Raw genomic sequence first — 19,052 nt, forward strand, 5'->3', positions numbered from 1 at the left:
AAATTGTCTGAAAAAAAAAAAAAAAAAAGCAGCTAGAAAATTACATCATAATAAAGAAACTGATTCTAACTTCCCAAACAGGCTTTGCATGATTGTTCTCCTCATTTCCTGCCCAGCTTCCCATTCTCTGATCTCTTACATGCTGTCATTTCCTTCTTTTTTTTTTTTTGTTTGTTTGTTTGTTTGCATTAGGGTTATTTTTTGTGTGTCATCATCACTGTATTGACCAATTCGAGTTCATGACTGCCAGCTTTGTGCTCTGGGGGTTTTGAGATGGTGAAATGTTGATGTGGAAGTTTGTGCTGCCCTCCCCCGGCCCATCACGAAATTCCCAACACACAGCAAAAACTCCTCAGTTTACAAATTTTATTAGCTGGAGAGTGTACACAGTACTTACAATTGCATCTATTAAAGACCAAAATACACTTGAAAAAATGCATCATATAAAAAAAATTAAAAACTTTGAACTATGTACAAACTTTGCCTGACGTTACGTTAAGCTCAGGACCCTCCCACGCCCCTTCACAAAGAAAAGTTGATTTTTCCCCTCTTTTTAACATGCATTTAGCATCACTTGAGGACCATTTTCTTCCAAATCCTGATCTTTACACTCCTATAAATCTGGGTTTTGATGGGTTTGATGCTTCACTGCTCCGGGTCAATCAAACACATTTCTCCCCAAACCTCTTCATTCATCCTCACCCCTAAAGTGAAGTTTTTGCTCAAGTGTAGCCAATCTACAAAGAATTATAATTTAATTACTAGGGAGGTTTGAACTGGACACGTCTCCAGTTTTCACAGATTTGCCTGCAAAAGAAAGCAGAAGTTTTTGGTACCGTGGTGTTGGCTGCTGGCTCCAACCTCACCAAATAAACACAACTTTCAGCAGTGATACACAGAACACAAAAAAAAAGGAAAAAAATATGATAGGAGCACTTGGGCTTTCACATCACTATTTAAAATATTAACAATAAGACTTTCTAGAACACAAATCTTTATTTCTTCACACACAACCTACAACAGCAGATCAGAGAACCTAGATATGAAGGGATATTGGGAAAAAGTTCGCAAGTTCTTTAAGAAAAAGTAAATTATTTATTTTTAAAAAATGAAACAAAATCTATGTCAGAGCAATAATCTTGCTTCCTGAATTTCCAGCTCTCAAAAAGGTGTTTCAGGACAGAGATTTACCATCAACTGAAGAGCAAAAAACATCACAGAGAGGGTCTGACTCCAGCACGAAAATATTCCACCAACAAAATGTACAGATGCTCCAAAAAAAAAGAAAAATTTACAGTAATGCTGCAAATTCAACTAAAATCCCTTAAGGAGTGCTGCACATTCCTGGCATGGGGGAGAGCCCAGGAAATGCTGGGTGAGTTTCAGGTGCCAGCTGAGCAAAACCAGCGCTGGAACTGGACAAGGATTTAAGGCAGAAGCAACCAGAGGCCCTGAGGATGCCATCGATGTTAAAAATGCCCTTGGAATTATTAGAAATAAATCCCAATTAAGAGCTGTGAGCAGAGTGTCAGGTGACTCATCTAACCTGGGACAGAAACTGAAAGGAAGGAGATGGATTGGCCTGGCAGGAGCCAGGGCAGGTGTCCCCGAGTGTCCCTGAGTGTGTGGGGAGGGACAGGAGCCGGGATCACAGCAAGGAGCTGAGCCTCTTTTAGAGATCCAACCCCAGCAGGATCACAGCAAGGAACTGAGCTGCCCTCAGAGATCCAATCCCACCAGGATCACAGCAAGGAGCTGAGCCTCTTTTAGAGAGATCCAACCCCACCGGGATCACAGCAAGGAACTGAGCTGCCCTCAGAGATCCAACCCCAGCAGGATCACAGCAAGGAGCTGAGCCTTTTTTATACATCCAATCCCACCAGGATCACAGCAAGGAGCTGAGCCTTTTTTAGAGAGATCCAACCCCACCGGGATCACAGCAAGGAACTGAGCCTTTTTTAGAGATCCAACCCCACCGGGATCACAGCAAGGAGCTGAGCCTCTTTTAGACTAAAGAGATCCAATCCCAGCAGGATCACAGCAAGGAGCTCAGCTGCCTTTAGAGATCCAACCCCAGCAGGATCACAGCAAGGAGCTGAGCCTCTTTTAGAGAGATCCAACCCCAGCAGGATCACAGCAAGGAGCTGAGCCTCTTTTAGAGATCCAGCCCCAGCAGGATCACAGCAAGGAACTGAGCTGCCTTTAGAGATCCAACCCCACCAGGATCACAGCAAGGAGCTGAGCCTCTTTTAGAGATCCAACCCCACCAGGATCACAGCAAGGAGCTCAGCTGCCCTCAGAGATCCAATCCCAAACCCCTCTGCAGCTCCTCCTTGTCCCTCCACCTGAACAGGCTCCCTCTTCCTCCAGGACTGCCTGCTCACAGCAAGGATCCAACATTCCTCCTCCCTCTCAGGTTTAGTATTTTTATTTCATCCAAAGGAAACAGAATTTTCCAGGCTCTGTTCTTTTGTATCCTCTTGGTTTGTCTCCTCCACTTTTGTCTTTAGCCATAAGCTTCCAGCAAATGGGAAAAGATGGGAGGGAGGAAATGTCATTTCCAAGCTGCATTTCCTTGTCACTTGAATTCAGCATTCACTGGACTGAACCCAGTCTCACCCATCCTTGGCAGCATTTCCTCACTCTGCAGCTTCACCTGGCCAGGTTCACATTCACCCAGCACATTCCCAACCCCAAATTTCACTGCTGTGATCCAGTTTGAGCTACAGGACACAAAAAAACCTGGAGATGCTGGGATTCCAGCAGGCAGATGATCCCCAGAGCAGCTGTGTAACTCATCAAGGTGAGCAGTGCAATGGGGAGAAATCACCTGTTAAATGCTTTTAACTACTGCTCCCATCACCAAAATTCAAATTATAATAGAGCAGGCTTAGAATCTAAATTAAAACTCTGTTCTGTGGAGATGCTCAGACAAAGCCAGCTGTAGGTCATGGGAAAATCCTATTTTTTAATAATGTAAGTATTGCTCCTTTGCTAAGTGCCACTTCTGTTTTGTTTTTAAGAGCTTAATTTATAAAAAGCATGAAAGGTTCATCAGTATCTGCTGAGTCCTTCAGGCAGCTCAGGCTGAGCTGCCCCAGCTGCTGCTGTCCTGAACAATCCCTCACTCTGGAACTGTAGAAATGATTCAGGCATCAGAAACTCCATCCCAGGCACGGCCAAGTGGCACCACTGTGACACTGGGGGCTCCACATCTCTTGGAGGAACCGTGGACTTCACTGGCAGGTGAGGAAAAAAGATTTAAAAAAAAAAAAATCCTTTGGAAGAGAGTCACTGAAAAGCTTCAATCCTTTCTGTACTCACATCCAGTTTTCTTCCAAAGCCACAAGTACTGGCAATGAACATCCAAACCCAGGCAGAGACTGATTTACTGACCCAATAATCCCCCCCACATCTCCCTCTCCCACCCCACTCGCAACAGAGACACAACACATCGAGTCCTGCAGTAATCTTGACTATTTCTAGCACTGATTGGATGGCTGAACCTTTCCCAGAGAAGAGCTTCTTTACACATTTACAAGGGGGAATTGAAAAGAATCCCCTTCAGTTTCTGCCAGGGTCAGAAGTGCAACAGCAATGCCCAGCTCAGGGAAAACCAAGTCCAGAGGGGTGAGGAGTGGATGGAATAACAAATCTCAACCCCAGCCCTGTGGTGCAGCCACTCAGTGCTGGCTGGAGGAGCTGGGATCTGCCCCTGGACAGGGCTGAGCTGCACCAGCCACAGGGGCTGAGGTGGGAGAATGAAGGAAAAGCAGAGATGAGCACTCGGACTCTGAATTCCCTGTGCTGGATCAGGAGAGGGCACCGAGGAGTTCTGGAAGGTTCTGTTTGGAGAGTTGAAACCTCAAGCACGTCCTCAACACGCGGTGCTTGCTCTGTGGAAAAGGACAGGCTGTGACATGGAGATTGTCCCCCTCCAGGATTCACTGGGCACTCTGGGCAGGCAGGACAGGCTGGCAGGAGGGGTGGGAATTCCCTTCAGGTGTTTTTCCCTGGAAGCAGGGGTTAGGAGACCCTGATCATCTGTGTCATTGCTTCTTCGTTGCTTTGAGTTGGATCCTGCAGACACAAAAGGGTGGAAATTCCACATTTTTCCATGAGGCAGAGAGAACCACGCACAACCATCAGGAGGAGACAATCCTGCACTTCCCTTGATCCCCAAAACTTTTCTGTCCTGCTTTTCCTGAGTTTTACAGGCCACAAAAATCCTGACTACCTCCAGGGAATTTGTTGTTTCTGCTATTTAGGACCAGTATTTAGGAATGATTTTAGTTGAAAATAAGAAACACTGCCTAAAGGCATAGGACTGCTCTAAAGCACTGAGGAACCACAGAACCTGTTCATTCTACTCCATTATGTCCCTTCCTTTGAAAAATGCCTTGCACCTTTTATGCAAATCAAGCTGCAGCCAAGAATCAGATATTCCCATTTTTTAATTTTCCATCAGATGTAAAGATAAGGAGTCTCTACCTTTCATTGATGTCCTGAAAGACCACCCCAGTCCCCAACCAGAAAGGCTGTTTTACACACACAGAATGTTTGTGTGCATTTATCCTAAGAACTACAAAGTGAACACACTTCCATCTACATTATTGTCATTTAATTCCTCAGGGCAAACACCCCTTGCTCTCCACAAGCAGTGACAGGAGGTTTTATTCCCAGCTTTTATTTATTTTACGCTTGGAATAAATCTAAAGGCAGGCAGGGCCAAGGGGCAGCAGACGAACAATTCAGAGGCAGGGAGGGACAAGCAGCCAAGCCCCAAAACCCAAACCAAGCAGCACAGAGACACTTCTGGAGTGTGTCCTGAAGGGCTGGGAGGGGATGTGCCCCAGAGCCCACTCACCTGCATGTGAGGGCTGTCCTTTTCCTTGGGGGAGAAGAAGCGGCCCCCCTCTCCCCGTTTCCTGGCCATGGCGTGCCGGTGCCGCGACTCGTGCAGGTATTTCTGCAGGGAGGAGAGCAGAAATCCAGGAGCATTCCTGGAAATTCCCAGTCCCCATCCACCCATCCTCTGCCCCACAACCCTCCCACAGCCCCTGCCTTGCCAGGGGAAATTCCCAGTCACTGCTTTTCCAGAGGAAATTCCAGTCCCCATCCATCCTTTGCCCCACAGATTCCCAGTCACTGCCTCCCCAGGGGAAGATTCCCCCTCCCCATCTGTTCCTCTGCCTTACATATTCCCAGTCACTGCCTTCCCAGAGGAAATTCCAGTCCCCATCCATCCCCTGCCCCACAGACTCCCAGTCACTGCCTTCCTAGCTGAAATTCCCAGTCCCTGCCTCTCCAGAGGAAATTCCAGTCCCCATCCATCCCCTGCCCCACAACCCTCCCAGTCACTGCTTTTCCAGAGGAAATTCCCAGTCCCTGCTTTTCCAGAGGAAATTCCAGTCCCCATCCATCCCCTGCCCCGCAGACACTCTGCTGACAGTCAGTACATGCTCACACACAGCTCCAAATACTCTCAAAACCACCCAAAATAAGCAGACTCATCCTCAAGGGACTTCAAAAATTTACTCTGATGCAGCTCATCGACAACATCAAAACCACTGCAAAACTGAGGAACACCAAGATTCCAACCCTCATTTTCCAGCCCAGGTGGGATTCTGTGCCTTTGTCACAGAGCAACCTTGTGTTAAATCTGAGTTTTATTCTCACCCTTCTCTCTTTGGGGATTTTTCCCTCTGCTTCCAGCTTGGCCCGTGCCTGCCTCCTCTTCAGGATGCGGTGGTACTGCTTGGCATTGACGTACAGGGGCTCCTCTTCCAGCATCTCTGCTCCAGGCAAGGGGATCCTCTGGATGGCTGGGACTGAGCCAGCTCCAGGCACCATCTGTACACACAGGGGGGTTTAGTGCTTGCAGCTCAGCACAAACTGAACACAAAAATGGCATTAAAAAGCCCAATATTGAAATAGAAAGTGGGCGTTGCTCGGGTAATGCAGCTGCTTAAATGAAAAGGAGCAACGAAGCTGTTCTCAAACTGCAAAAACAGTCTAAAACCAATCTAAAAACCTCTGCAAAACCAATCTAAACCTCTGCAAAACCAATCTAAACCAACAATTCCTCCTCAGTCCTGCTGGGTTTTCCTGATAAAGTGTGGTGCTGTTCACAGGGGTCCCAGGTGAGGGAAGAGATGAGGATCTTGACTCCATGTTTCAGAAGGTTGATTTATTATTTTATGATATATATTGTATTCAAGCTATACTAAAAGAATAGAAGAAAGGATTTCATCAGAAGGCTTGAAAGGAATGAATGATAATAAAATCTTGTGACTGACCAGAGAGTCCGAGCCAGCTGGGCTGTGATTGGCCATTAATTAGAAACAACCACATGAGCCCAATCCCAGATGCACCTGTTGCATTCCACAGCAGCAGATAACCATTGCTTACATTTTGTTCCTGAGGCGTCTCAGCTTCTCAGGAGGAAAAAAATCCTAGCAAAAGGATTTTTCATAAAAGGTGTCTGTGACAATAAAGGTAACATTTCAATACAATTCCTTGTGCTGCTGCTTCTTGGACAATTAAACAAATAGGACATGGTTGGTGCTTCCCTTTCTTTTGGGTTATTTTTTATTTCAATTATTTCATTTCAGAGCATCACTGCAGAGCTGCTGACATCTAGTGGAGACCAGCAACATTCAAGAGGCTCACACTACAAAGAAACAGGAATTGCCAGGAAAAACCTCTATAAATGATGGAAACAAATCCTAGGGGATCCTCAAGAAAATCAGAAGTGAATAAATATAAACCTTTGCTCATCAGCTCACAGCTCAGTTTGGATTTCAGTTTCTACTGTGGGAGAAAGTCCAGAGATAAGATCACAGCAGGATCCAGGCCTTTGAAGCTGAAAATTTGATTTGTTTAATGGAACTTACAGAGAGGAGTGACCATGGTATCTCAATCTCAGACAAGAGGTTATCAGAGAAGCAGGGAATCACAGGATGGTTTGGGCTGGAAGGGATCTTAAGGATGCCCCAATTCCAACCTTCAGGGACACCTCCCACCATCCCAGGCTGCTCCAGGCAGGGATGGAGCAGCCACAGCTCCTCTGGGCTCCCTGTGCCAGGGCCTCCAGGGAGAAATTCCTCCCCAATATCCACCCAGCCATTCCCACTATCCCATCCCTACCCTTGTGAAAATCCTGCTAGATTTGAGTACAAAACACCTCAAAGCTCAGCCTCCAGAGGCAGCAGTGGGCATTTCACACCTACCATGACCATTCCCCCTGAATTGACCACGTTCCCAGCCACTGGCAGTGTCACTGTCACCGTCCCCTGGCCACTGCTGGTGGTGTTGGTGTTGGCTCCTGTTTGGACAATCTGGGCTCCAGCCAGGCTGGCTGCAGGAATGGTGATCATGCCTGTAACAGGGACTGTAACTTTAAGGAAGTAGAACACAAAAGGAAAGGGAAAAAACAAGACAAAAAAAAATAAAAACCAAAAGAGAGAGAGAGAGAGAGAGAGAGAAAGAAAAAAGAAACAGAAACACGCACACAAAAAGAAGGGAACAGCATTAGTCCCACTTCTGTGTTTTACCCATTCATCCTTCCAAAACATGCAGAGAGTCAGGAAAGTGCTACAGTGAGGGGTTAAATTCCATCAGAATTCCTGGTTTTTGCATTTGTAACCTCATTGTGAGTAACCATGTACTCCTGAGGTGGAAAAGCAAAATTCAGGGGTTTTATTCCACCAGGCCTTGCCAGAGACAAGGAGATTTTCTGTTTCTGGGGAAAGAACCCTGGAGTGGATTCCTGCAGAGCACACAAACACCTCAATAAATCAAAAGCCTCTCCAAGAGGTGCCCTGGCTCCTCCCAGCCCTCCTACCTTGCTGCAGGATGGTCCCATCAGCATTCACAGGCTGGTACACGATGGTCTGGCCCTCAGCAGCCTGGGCAACCTGCTGGCCTTGCACTGCAATCTGCTGCTGGGTCTGAACAAAACAAAGAGCACAAAAACGTCACAAATTGCCTTTTTTCTCACAGTATTTACAATACCTGAATGAACACATGGTGCTTGAGGTGTTCCAGGTGTCTCTTTCTGCTGCCTCATTAGCAGCAGTAAGAAATAGGCTGGAGCACAGAGCAAATACCTGGAGATCAAACACCTGAAGCACATGTAGGATGCATTTTCCAACAGTTCAATAATAATGAAAAAAGCCCAAATTCTAAGTTTCCTGTCTCACTATGAAGATGTGAAAGGAAGAACTGTTCTGCTCCAAAATTTAATTTTTGGCCCCTAACCAAAAGCATCAGCAGAAACCCCAGGTGTTGTGGACTACTGCACACAATGGCCCAAGTATGGAATTAGCAATGCTTCATGTTTTCAAAATTCAACAAAGAGACAAAAACAACCACGAACCAATAAAATACAGAAACACGATGGAGAAAAACATGCAATCTGATTTTTCTGCCCCAGAGTCATGTATGAAACACTACAAAAACATGACACTTATTTCTCAAGTACTCCTCAATATTAATAATTCCTTTTTTAAATTTTTTTTTTTTTTTTACTTAACCACATCTTAAAAAGTTTCTCTTCCTGTTCCTCTGCAGAAAAGCCTTTCATGCTGGTGCAGTTACCTGTGTCTGGCCAGCAGTAACTGCAGTCTGGGGCTGCTGTATAATGATCTGCTGGGTCTGGCCCTGCTGCCCCTGTACCTGCACAGCCTGCCCACCTTGAATCTGAATCTGACCTGGCTGGACCAACTGAATCTGTGGAAGAAAGAGTCAGAAAGGAACATTAACTATGCCTCTGATTTCTCCCTCCTCAGCCTCAGCATGACCAAGTCATCTCTGAGGGTGATTTAGTGTTGCACAGAAAAAGGAAGCAAGGGAGTCTTCTCTTTTTCCAGAATGAGGAGTTTGGATGGATTGCTCCCTGTGACACAGCCACACAGGGCAGAGGGAGCTGGGTCACCGTGCTCCAGCAGCTCTGCACTGCTTGCACAATAAATCACTCAGGAGAAATCAATTATTCACATCCACTGGGAACAAACAGGCGGGTGGAAGAGGAGGACTGAGGTTTAAGACATCTGGGGGGTGTTAATTATCCAGCACTCAGAAGTGTTTCTGGGATTTATAAAGTTGTCCTCAGCTTTGCAGAGTCTTTCCACCACTGTGGAACATTCTCAGATTAAAAAAAAAGAAGAGCTGGAATATGGTTTGAAGTTTCTGTTTAAAAACATAGTTATGGATTTTCCTCCACCAACCAGACTGAGAAGAACCTCATACAAATTACAGTGGTTTGCAACAAAGGAAATGTTAAATAAACCTCTCAAAACACCAAGACATCATTTGCCTTCCTGGACTGTGCTGGGTTCCTAAATCCCATCCTAAATCATCAGGACACTTCCATTATGCCATGGTTACAGTTCTTCCCTTTGCTTTTCAGCAACACTTCAGCCACCTCCTTAAATTTACCAACTGTCTTTTAAACAAGTAATTACTTCCAAAAAAATCCATTTTCTGTACCTCCTTCACTACTGCCTCCTGTGCACCAGGGATGTTTAAATCCCCCTTCAGCCATCACACATTAGAGGGGCTCAAGCACAAATTACTCACAAGAAGCTTTCTTAAATATTTTTTTTTTTTTTTAAATCCTCTTTCTGTGCCATAAATTGAACAGGCACCAGATCCCCAACTAGATTGCAAGGGCCAGATAAAATATCCCAAGAGATAAAAATCCTGCTCTGTGGGAAGGCATCCCACATGCCAGGTACCCCTATTCCCACAGAAGGTGCAACTGGATGAGCTTTAAAGTCTCATCCAACACAAATCATTCAATAAAAAGCCCCAAACCAAGCCAGCTGTGTTTTAGCACTAAAATCTTTGCACCAGGCCATAAAAAAAACAGTTCATAAAGGACTTCCACTCATTCCCACTGTGCCAGAGCTACCAAGCACCACCTCAACCTGCTTTTGCTCAACAAACAAAAATCCTGCTCTGTGGGAAGGTACCCACATGCCAGGTACCCCTATCACAGGTATCCCACATGCCAGGTACCCCTATCACAGGTATCCCACAGGACAGGCACCCCTATCACAGGTATCCCACAGGACAGGCACCCCTATCACAGGTACCCCTATTCCCATAGGAAGGTGTCCCTGCCTATGCCAGGAAGGTGCAACTGGATGAGTTTTAAGGTCTCATCCAACCCAAATCATTCCATGATGAAAAACCCCATAGGAAGTTTTTCAGGTAGGATAGTTTTTCATAGGAAGTTTTTCAGATAGGAAGGTGGCCCTGCCTATGCCAGGAAGGTGCAACTGGATGAGCTTTAAGGTCTCATCCAACCCAAATCATTCCACAATGAAAAACCCCAAACCAAGCCAGCTGTGTTTTAGCACTAAAATCTTTGCACCAGGCCATACAAAAACCAGTTCATAAAGGACTTCCACTCAGTGCCAGCGTGCCAGAGCCCCCCAGCAGCAGCCCAGGCTGGTTTTGGGGTGCTGAGCAGAGCCCTGTGTGGCAGTGGCAGCGCCCCAGAGCCGTGCAGTGCCCCCAGGGTGTCTCACCTGCTGCAGCCCCTGTGTGCCAGACACGGGCACCTGCATGATGGTCTGGCCCTGGCCCCCGGGCACGGCCTGCACCATGATGGGCTGGCCCGTGGAGGTGATGAGCTGCCCCCCGCTCACCTGCACCATCAGAGGCTGCCCCTGCACCTGCAACAACAAAATAACAATGAAAACCCCACCAGAACAGCCCCAGAGCCCACCCCTGCCCAGCCTGTGTGTGGGGAACGGGCACTGAGCTGCTTCAAACCAGCTCTGCCTTCCAGGGATTTAGTGAGTTATCTGCTCCTCTTGCAGTCTAGTTGTTATAAAGCATGAAAATCACATTTTTTCAGCCACAAGGACTACCTTCATGCACAGCCCAAGAGCAAAGTGGGATAAAAAACTTCATTATTCACCTTGCAATTACTGATTTTTAGTTGAGGTTCCTATTGAGATTTTTCAGTTGAGGTTCCTAGTGAGAGAACTCTGTTCTGACAGGAAGGTTCTGAGGTGCCTTCAGCTCTCTTCAGTTTTATGCCTACAACATTCCCATTTCCAAACTGACATGGATGGAGCATGGGATGTGCTGGAGAAGAAACTCTCCATGGTTATGGAGGGAAATTGTAACTGGAGCAACACAAAATGGAGTTCAGGGAGGAAAAGTCAAAGTGGATGAGCAGCAGCCACTTCTGGGCCCAAAAAAGATTTAGATTGGATAGACAATATAAATTATAAATATAAATATAAAATTATAAATATAAAATATAAAATATAAATATAAGTATAAAGTGTGAGAGTGGGCAGGCCCTGGCACAGGCTGCTCGGAGCAGCTGTGGCTGCCCCTGGATCCCTGGAGGTGTCCAAGTACAGGCTGGACAGGGCTTGGAGCACACTGGGATAGGGGAAGGTGTTGGGGTGGGATCTGGGTGAGCTTTAAGGTCCCTTCCCACCCAGACCAGTCTGGGATGCTGAGGTAACTTTGGCCTGAGAATCTCTGGACTCTTGGACCTGGTATCTCTCTGGTCACTGGGAAAAAGGCCCAAGAAAACAAAAACAAGGGGAAAACCTCTCTGTTTGAACCCCCTCACCCTGCCATGGCCCCAAATTGCCCAAACACATCTTGAAAAATACTCTACCTCCACAGCCTAAATACAAAATCAGTCTGATGAACTCAGGGGATCACAAAATCTGATTTGTTTAGGAACAAGAACATCACAATGTGGTAAAGCCACCGAGTTCCTGGGTTTCACATCCCAGAGGGTGAGGAGCCAAATCCTGCCCTGGGAATTGGAGTTTGCAGGTCCCCACTCTGTCCCTCAGCCTGTCCATGTCCCATCCAAAGCCCTCAGGCCCTGGGCTGGGTCACACAGGGAGGAGCATGCTCAGGTCAGCACAGAGAAGCACAGGCAGCAGCACAATATCCAAGAAGCAGAAAGGAAAACAAGAGACATTCCAGGCTTTTTGTTAATGAATCACAGCAAGGCAAACTAGGAGAAAATAAAAGGTGGGAAGGACATAACAACAACCAGAGGTCCCAGTGAACCCAGCAATCCAAGTGAGGCAGCATCTGAGAGTTGAACTCCGAACATAAAAAATGCTGTGTTAATTCTGCAGCTGGCAGGGCCATCCCAGCCCCTTGGAACCACCCTGCTCTGAAGAATTACAAACCAAACAAAAGCAGAATCCTGAGTGCAAAACTGCCACAGCTGCCCAGGCTCTGTCAACTGCTCTACAAGGGGCTCCTGGAAAGGCTGGGTGAGTTAAGGAGGCTGCAAGACAGGAAACACTTCACCCTGAGACCAAGCTCTTTCCAAACTGGGCTGTGTTTGCTGTTTGGATCCACGTGGTGGCTCCTGGGTTTCCCTGTGTTGTTCACAGGTGAATAAGAAATTGGATCTCAGTGCCACAGAGGCCAATGTTGTCCCCAGGTGCCCTTTCAGCCCCAGCTGAGAAGGTTCCACTGTCCAAGCTCAGGCTCTGGCACCACCTCTGTGTGTGCCTCATGCAGTGAAGGCAGAGCCCTCCTCAGGGAAGAGCTCAGAACCCTCATTCCCTTGAAATTACAGGAAATCTTTGGGGTTTATCCCAACTGCTCCTTCCTCATTTTGCTGCTCATAACTTGAAAAATCTCCCTGAACTTTATTCCCTCCCAGAATCCCTGCCATGCACCAACGGGAACAGCTCCAATGCAAACCCCAGAGGCAGCACCCAGCAGAAATTCCTGCTCCACATCCCCCTGCTCCTCCTGGGCACCCTGGGAAAAACACAGCATTAGATATGTGCTGCTGGGGAGGGTCATGCAGTGCTCAGAAACACAATCAGAGAGGTCACCACTACCTGGAGGGTCTGGACTTGCTGGCCTGAGGCCGATGCCACCTGGGCCTCAGTCTGCAGCTGGACAGCTGTGACACCTCCCTGCTGCTGGGAACAGGAACAGGGAGAGCTTGAAACATGGAAATGCACAACACACTGCTGGGACAGGGGGTGGGGATCACACACTCTGCTCCACGAACACGAGGAATGGGAATTTCAGCAAAACTAAGGATGGAGTTCCCTGGAACTGCACTGCCAGGGTTCAATATTCCCACTCACAGGGAACAGGACAGGTGATTTTGCAGGATTTCAAGCTCAGTTTCAGTTTTAGTTTTAAAGTTTCAGGCTTCAATATTCCCACTCACAGGGAACAGGACAGGTGATTTTGCAGGATTTCAAGCTCAGTTTCAGTTTTAGTTTTAAAGTTTCAGGCTTCAGTGTTCCAACTCACAGGAATAGGTAATTTTGGGCAGGTGATTTTGCAGGATTTCAAGCTCAGTTTCAGGGTTTTAGTTTTGAACTTTCAGGCTTCAGTATTCCAACTCACAGGGAACAGGATGGGTCATTTGGCAGGATTTCAAGCTCAGTTTCAGGGTTTTAGTTTTGAACTTTCAGGCTTCAGTATTCCAACTCACAGGAATAGGTAATTTTGGGCAGATGATTTTGCAGGATTTCAAGCTCAGTTTCAGGGTTTTAATTTTGAACTTTCAGGCTTCAATATTCCAACTCACAGGAATAGGTGATTTTTGGGCAGGTGATTTTGCAGGATTTCAAGCTCAGTTTTAGTTTTAAAATTTCAGACTTCAATATTCCAACTCACAGGAATAGGTAATTTTGCAGGATTTCAAGCTCAGTTTCAGGGTTTTAGTTTTGAACTTTCAGGCTTCAATATTGCAACTCACAGGGAACAGGATGGGTCATTTGGCAGGATTTCAAGCTCAGTTTCAGGGTTTCAGTCTGCTCACCGCCCAGGTTTTGGCACAGTGAAGGGTTGCAGATTTTGGACACACTGGTTTGTCCCAACCAAACCCTTCCTGCAGCAGTCTGAGCTCATCTCTGCCACCCCTGTGTTGGTGTGTGCCCACCAGTGACCCTGAGGGACAGTCTGGAGAGGCTGCAGGAGCAGTCAGAGCTCAATCCTTTTCTATCTTTAGCCTCTTTGCTAAGAGTCCCAAAATACTCCCAGTAACTGTGTTAAGCATGGGGAGATGAAGGACAGCGCCCTCCCAAGTGCTGCAACAGCCTGGTAAAACAACTCATTTTAGCAAAATGTTTCACATCAGACACAGGCTTGAAGAAGTTGTACTGAAAATGAAAGCCAAGAGTTGATTTTATCTCCTTTTCACCTGGAAAATGTCAATAAACCAACTACATCTTTGGTTATCTGCTGCAAACAGGTATTTCAGATAATCCTTAATATAAAATGTTTTCATCTCAAGTGCAATTCTTGTTCTGGCTGGAAAAAATCAACTCCAGCTAAACCCAGTGGAAGGATTTGGTCCCTCCTGAGGCCAAAGCAAAGCAGCTCTCCCTGAAAACATCATCCAGTGGCTCAGCCCTTTGCATGGCAAAGCACCAAACCTCCTCAAACTGGAGCAGAAGATGCAGCAAAAATTCAGCAGCAGCTGGAAACACATCCCCACATCTGGATATGGAAAGCTGAGCAGCCAAAATCAGTAAGGCCTCTAAACTCAGCCCTGGTGTTCTGCACACTGAAACATGAATTTCGTTCTGGGATGGATGAGTTCATCCAAAGCTCCTTGGTTGGTTGAATTCCTGGTCTGTCTGTTTTTTTTGCTCCATGTGTTATTCTGAAACAAAGAATCTCTACAAATGTTCATTTGGTAAAGCTGGAGGAAACCTCTGTGGGCTTGAACAAAATCTATTTCAACTTTGGGGGAATTTTTCTTGTGGACAACTGATTGTTTCTGTTAATATTCTGTTTCCTCCATGTTCAGAGATGTTTTACTATATTTTAATATTTTACTTTCCCCATGTCACTACCATTTTGCAAACTTCCTGCCACACTGAAATTTGGTAACACGTATACCTGCATTTTCATTTTAATTTTATAGAAAGGTTTGTAGTTATATAAAAATTTATAAATTTTATTTAATTTAAAAGATAGTAAGTGCATTCTAAAAACCACATTTACTCTGACTTCCAGGCAGGTGCCATCAGTGCCCAGGTGACAGAAGTCAGGTGAACAGGAACCCAGGAGAATCAGGATTGTTCTACTGAAACCAAGCTCTTTCCAAACTGGGATGTGTTTGCTGTTTGGATCCACGTGGCTCCTGTGCTGTTCACAGGTAAATAAGAAATTGGATCTCTCAGTGCCACAGAGGCCAATGTTGTCCCCAGGTGCCCTTTCAGTCCCAGCTGAGAAGGTTCCACTGTCCAAGCTCAGGCTCTGGCACCACCTCTCCTCAGGGAGGAGCTCAGAACCCTCATTTCCTTGGATTTACAGGAAATCTTTGGGGTTTATCCCAATTGTTCCCTCTGAGGGGTGCAAAGGGCTCCCCCATTCCCCATTCCATACCTGCTGCTGGATCTGCCCTGCCTGCACCACGATCTGCTCCGTGGAGCTGCTGCTGTTGGCTGTGTACTGCTCCATGGTGCCTCAGCCCTGCAAGAACAACAAAAATCAGGTGATCTGCTGTCCCCAGGCCTGGCCATGGCCACTGTCCCCAGGCCTGGCAATGCCCACTGTCCCCAGGCCTGGCAATCCAATCCCCACTGTCCCCAGGCCTGGCAATCCAATCCCCACTGTCCCCAGGCCTGGCAATGCTCACTGTCCCCAGGCCTGGCAATCCAATCCCCACTGTCCCCAGGCCTGGCAATGCCCACTGTCCCCAGGCCTGGCAATCCAATGCCCACTGTCCCCAGGCCTGGCAATGCCCACTGTCCCCAGGCCTGGCAATGCCCACTGTCCCCAGGCCTGGCAATCCAATGCCCACTGTCCCCAGGCCTGGCCATCCCCACTGTCCTCAGGCCTGGCAATGCCCACTGTCCCCAGGCCTGGCAATGCCCACTGTCCCCAGGCCTGGCAATGCTCACTGTCCCCAGGCCTGGCAATGCCCACTGTCCCCAGGCCTGGCAATGCCCACTGTCCCCAGGCCTGGCAATGCCCACTGTCCCCAGGCCTGGCAATCCAATGCCCACTGTCCCCAGGCCTGGCAATGCCCACTGTCCCCAGGCCTGGCAATGCCCACTGTCCCCAGGCCTGGCAATCCAATGCCCACTGTCCCCAGGCCTGGCCATCCCCACTGTCCTCAGGCCTGGCAATGCCCACTGTCCCCAGGCCTGGCAATGCCCACTGTCCCCAGGCCTGGCAATGCCCACTGTCCCCAGGCCTGGCCATCCCCACTGTCCCCAGGCCTGGCAATCCAAGCCCCACTGTCCCCAGGCCTGGCAATGCCCACTGTCCCCAGGCCTGGCAATCCAATCCCCACTGTCCCCCAGCAGCTGCCAAGCCAAGCAAACCAGGAGCTGCCCCAGGGATTTTTTGCTGCTCCATCTCAGCAATAAACAGAGGAAACACTTCAGGCCCATCCAAGCTGAGTGAGCAGCAAAACCACCTTGATTCTGGCCCAGATTTCATGGATTTCGCCAGTTCTGTGAGTCTGCACAGCCTGGTGCCCACACAAGGGAGTGGCACTGCTGGGAAAGCTCAGGAAATGCAAAACCTTCAGGTGTGAAATTGAACCTTAAGGTGTGAAGGTTTCTCTCCTCGTTTTTCTTCCCTCTCCTCCTACTCTCATGCAATGGTTTGGCTGAGAAGGGACATTGAGGACCATCCAGTGCCACCCCCTGATGCGGGCAGGGACACCTTCCACCATCCCAACCTGGCCTTGGACACTTCCAGGGATCCAGGGGCAGCCTCAGCTCCTAACTCCTCACCCTCACAGGGAACAATTTCTTCTCTAAACAAGTATTTCTATATTCAAATACAGCCCTCGTGGATTTTGGGAAGCAGATTTCCCAGCATCTCCATCCTCTCGCTGCCCTTCATTCCTTGGCCCTTTCCCTGCACACATCACCACCACTGTGCTGAAATAAAAACATCTTTTCCCTGCCACTGCTTCTCTCCTCACTGGCCCAACAGCAGCAGAATTCCTGCTTTAGTGAGGTGTTTGATTTATGCCACGACTGAACAAGTTCCTGCTACACTGCTGAACGAAACCACAGCCTGGAACTTTTAATTTTCCAAGTCTAAAGCAACAAAACCTCTGGCTCCCTCCATTTTTCAAGGAATGCTGACAGGATTAAGTCACAGACTCTCTGTACCCGTTGCTGTGGTTACTGCTGCTGTTTGAGTCCCATCCTTTGCCCATTTCCTGAGACTTTTTCACAGCCAGAATAAAAGAAGATAAATATTCTTTCTGAAAATGCTGCTGTCAGGTTCCCATTTCAATTTCACACTGGATACTTCATTTCTGCCTTAAATTAATTTTTTTAATTAAAACATTAACAGCTCTGTAATCCCAACACTCTGCAGCAGCTGCCTGAAGTTCTGGACGAGGTTTTAGATCCTCACCATTCAAGGGATTATCTCATCCCCTTGGTTAAACACAGAGTAGCCAAGTTAAATATTAATGATCAGGGATCAATCAATGGCAGAGGATGGCAGCTCCTCCCCCAGTGAGCTCATGGGCAGCTCCTCCTCACCGGGAATGCTCTGGGAACCAGGGAGTGCTCCAGTCCTAGTAGCAGATATTTATACAGACACCACATATATATATATATACAAATATATATAAATAATTACATTTAAAAATAGATAAAATATATTATATACAAATGTACATTTATGTACATAATATATATAAATATATATTTTTATATATCTAATATATAAATATGTATATATTTTATAGTGTATATATATATGTATGTATATATATATATATACTGAGTTGTATGGGACTCATTAGGATCATTAAGCTCCTGCTCCTGCACAGGATAGCTCCAAAAATACGTACAAATATTTATACATATACATATAAAACACACATAATTTATATTTATATAAGTACAGCTCCACCAGGAGCAGTTTCCTCAACAACCAACCCACACCAAGAGCAAACCAGTGCCACGAACAGCCCGAGAGCTCCGGAGCATCGCTCGGACCGTGTCCACGAGCTCCGTTCCGCGGGATCCACCGCTCCCGGGACACCGCACGCCCACACCGGAGCGGGATTTCGGATTTAACACGGGGGCGGACCGAGCACGACATGCGGAGCCGGGGCTGTTGTGGCACTGCGGGAAGCCCCGGCCCGGGGGTCTCCCGGTGGGCTCGAGCCCCCGGCTGCCCCAAACACCGGCCCAGCCGCCGGACACATCAGGGCAGCAGCACCGCGCACACCGGCACCGGACGGGGGAGGCTCCCGGGGCGGAGCGCGCCGGGGGAACAGGCCGGGCCCCGCTGCCTCGCTGGGCCCCGCGCCCCCCGCCCGGCCGCGGTGTACCCGACCCCGCTGCTCGCGGCCCCGCTCGCCCCGCGGCCCCGGCGCGGCCGAACCGAGCCCGGCCCCGGTTCCCCCCTCAGCCCCTGAGTGGCCGCGGCCCCGCCAATCCCGGCGCGCGGGGGCTCCATATTGGCCGCTCGCGCTCACCGTGCCGCGCTGCCCGGTCCGCGCCCCGCGCTGATTGGCTCCGCCGCGGGGCCCCGAAGCCCAATCAGCGCCCGCACTCGCCCGCCGCGCAAAATGGCGCCCAACCGCGGACAAAGGGGGCGAGGGGCGGGGCCCCGCCCGGCCGCGGCCGCCCAACCGCGCGCCTCGCCCTGCCCGGCGCAGCTGCGCCTGCGCGGGGGCCGCGGCGCGCGCGCGCGGGGCGGGCCCCGCCCGGCTCTAAGCTCCGCCCCCTGTCCGGAATGTTCTGGGCCGGGACCGTGGAGAGGGTCCGCCCGCGCGCCCCGCCGCCATGTTGTGTGCGGCAGTACCCCCATGCTGTGTGCGGCAATACCGCCGTGTTGTGTGCGGCAATACCGCCGTGTTGTGTGCGGCAATACCCCATGCTGTGTGAGGCGATATCGCCGTGTTGTGTGCGGCAATACCGCCGTGTTGTGTGCGGCAATACCCCATGCTGTGTGAGGCGATATCGCCGTGTTGTGTGCGGCCGTACCGCCGTGTGGGCTGAGGACGATCCGCCAACTCCCCTGCGAGGCGGATCCGCCATTCCGCCGCGAGGCGGAGCCGCTGAGGCTGAGGCGGTACCGCC

General features: G+C 48.7%; 1 protein-coding gene across 11 annotated transcripts; it reads right to left on the reverse strand.

Moving 5' to 3' along the window:
* Window positions 1-352: 352 nt before the first annotated feature.
* On the reverse strand, window positions 353-18,973 carry NFYA (nuclear transcription factor Y subunit alpha). Of its 11 annotated transcripts, none has more exons than XM_036398240.2 (10): window positions 18,957-18,973; window positions 15,370-15,456; window positions 12,852-12,938; window positions 10,539-10,685; window positions 8,602-8,733; window positions 7,847-7,952; window positions 7,233-7,399; window positions 5,680-5,853; window positions 4,868-4,969; window positions 353-4,080 (listed from the first exon to the last, which is right to left on the reverse strand). In XM_036398240.2, exons 2-10 carry the CDS (start codon window positions 15,442-15,444, stop codon window positions 4,027-4,029), a joined length of 1,044 nt encoding a protein of 347 aa, XP_036254133.1. In that variant the 5' UTR covers window positions 15,445-15,456; window positions 18,957-18,973; the 3' UTR covers window positions 353-4,026. The 11 variants fall into 11 exon arrangements, with proteins under 11 accessions (XP_036254133.1, XP_036254134.1, XP_036254135.1 ...); XM_036398241.2 differs by lacking the exon at window positions 18,957-18,973 and adding an exon at window positions 18,446-18,535 and having other exon boundaries at window positions 12,852-12,935; XM_036398242.2 differs by lacking the exon at window positions 18,957-18,973 and adding an exon at window positions 18,446-18,535 and having other exon boundaries at window positions 12,855-12,938.
* Window positions 18,974-19,052: the final 79 nt, after the last annotated feature.

Source organism: Molothrus ater, chromosome 25 (genome assembly GCF_012460135.2).
Source record: "Molothrus ater isolate BHLD 08-10-18 breed brown headed cowbird chromosome 25, BPBGC_Mater_1.1, whole genome shotgun sequence".
NCBI classification, from domain to species: Eukaryota; Metazoa; Chordata; class Aves; order Passeriformes; family Icteridae; genus Molothrus; species Molothrus ater.

Bases quoted from the DNA above. Each gene is read 5' to 3' on its own strand.
- NFYA (XM_036398240.2), bottom strand. From the start codon at position 15,444: ATGGAGCAGTACACAGCCAACAGCAGCAGCTCCACGGAGCAGATCGTG. The intron at 10,686-12,851 runs GTGGTGACCTCT...TTGTTGTTGCAG, and splicing joins AAGTCCAGACCCTCCAGGTA to GTGCAGGGGCAGCCTCTGAT. The intron at 7,953-8,601 runs GTAACTGCACCA...TGTTTTGTTCAG, and splicing joins TTACTGCTGGCCAGACACAG to ACCCAGCAGCAGATTGCAGT.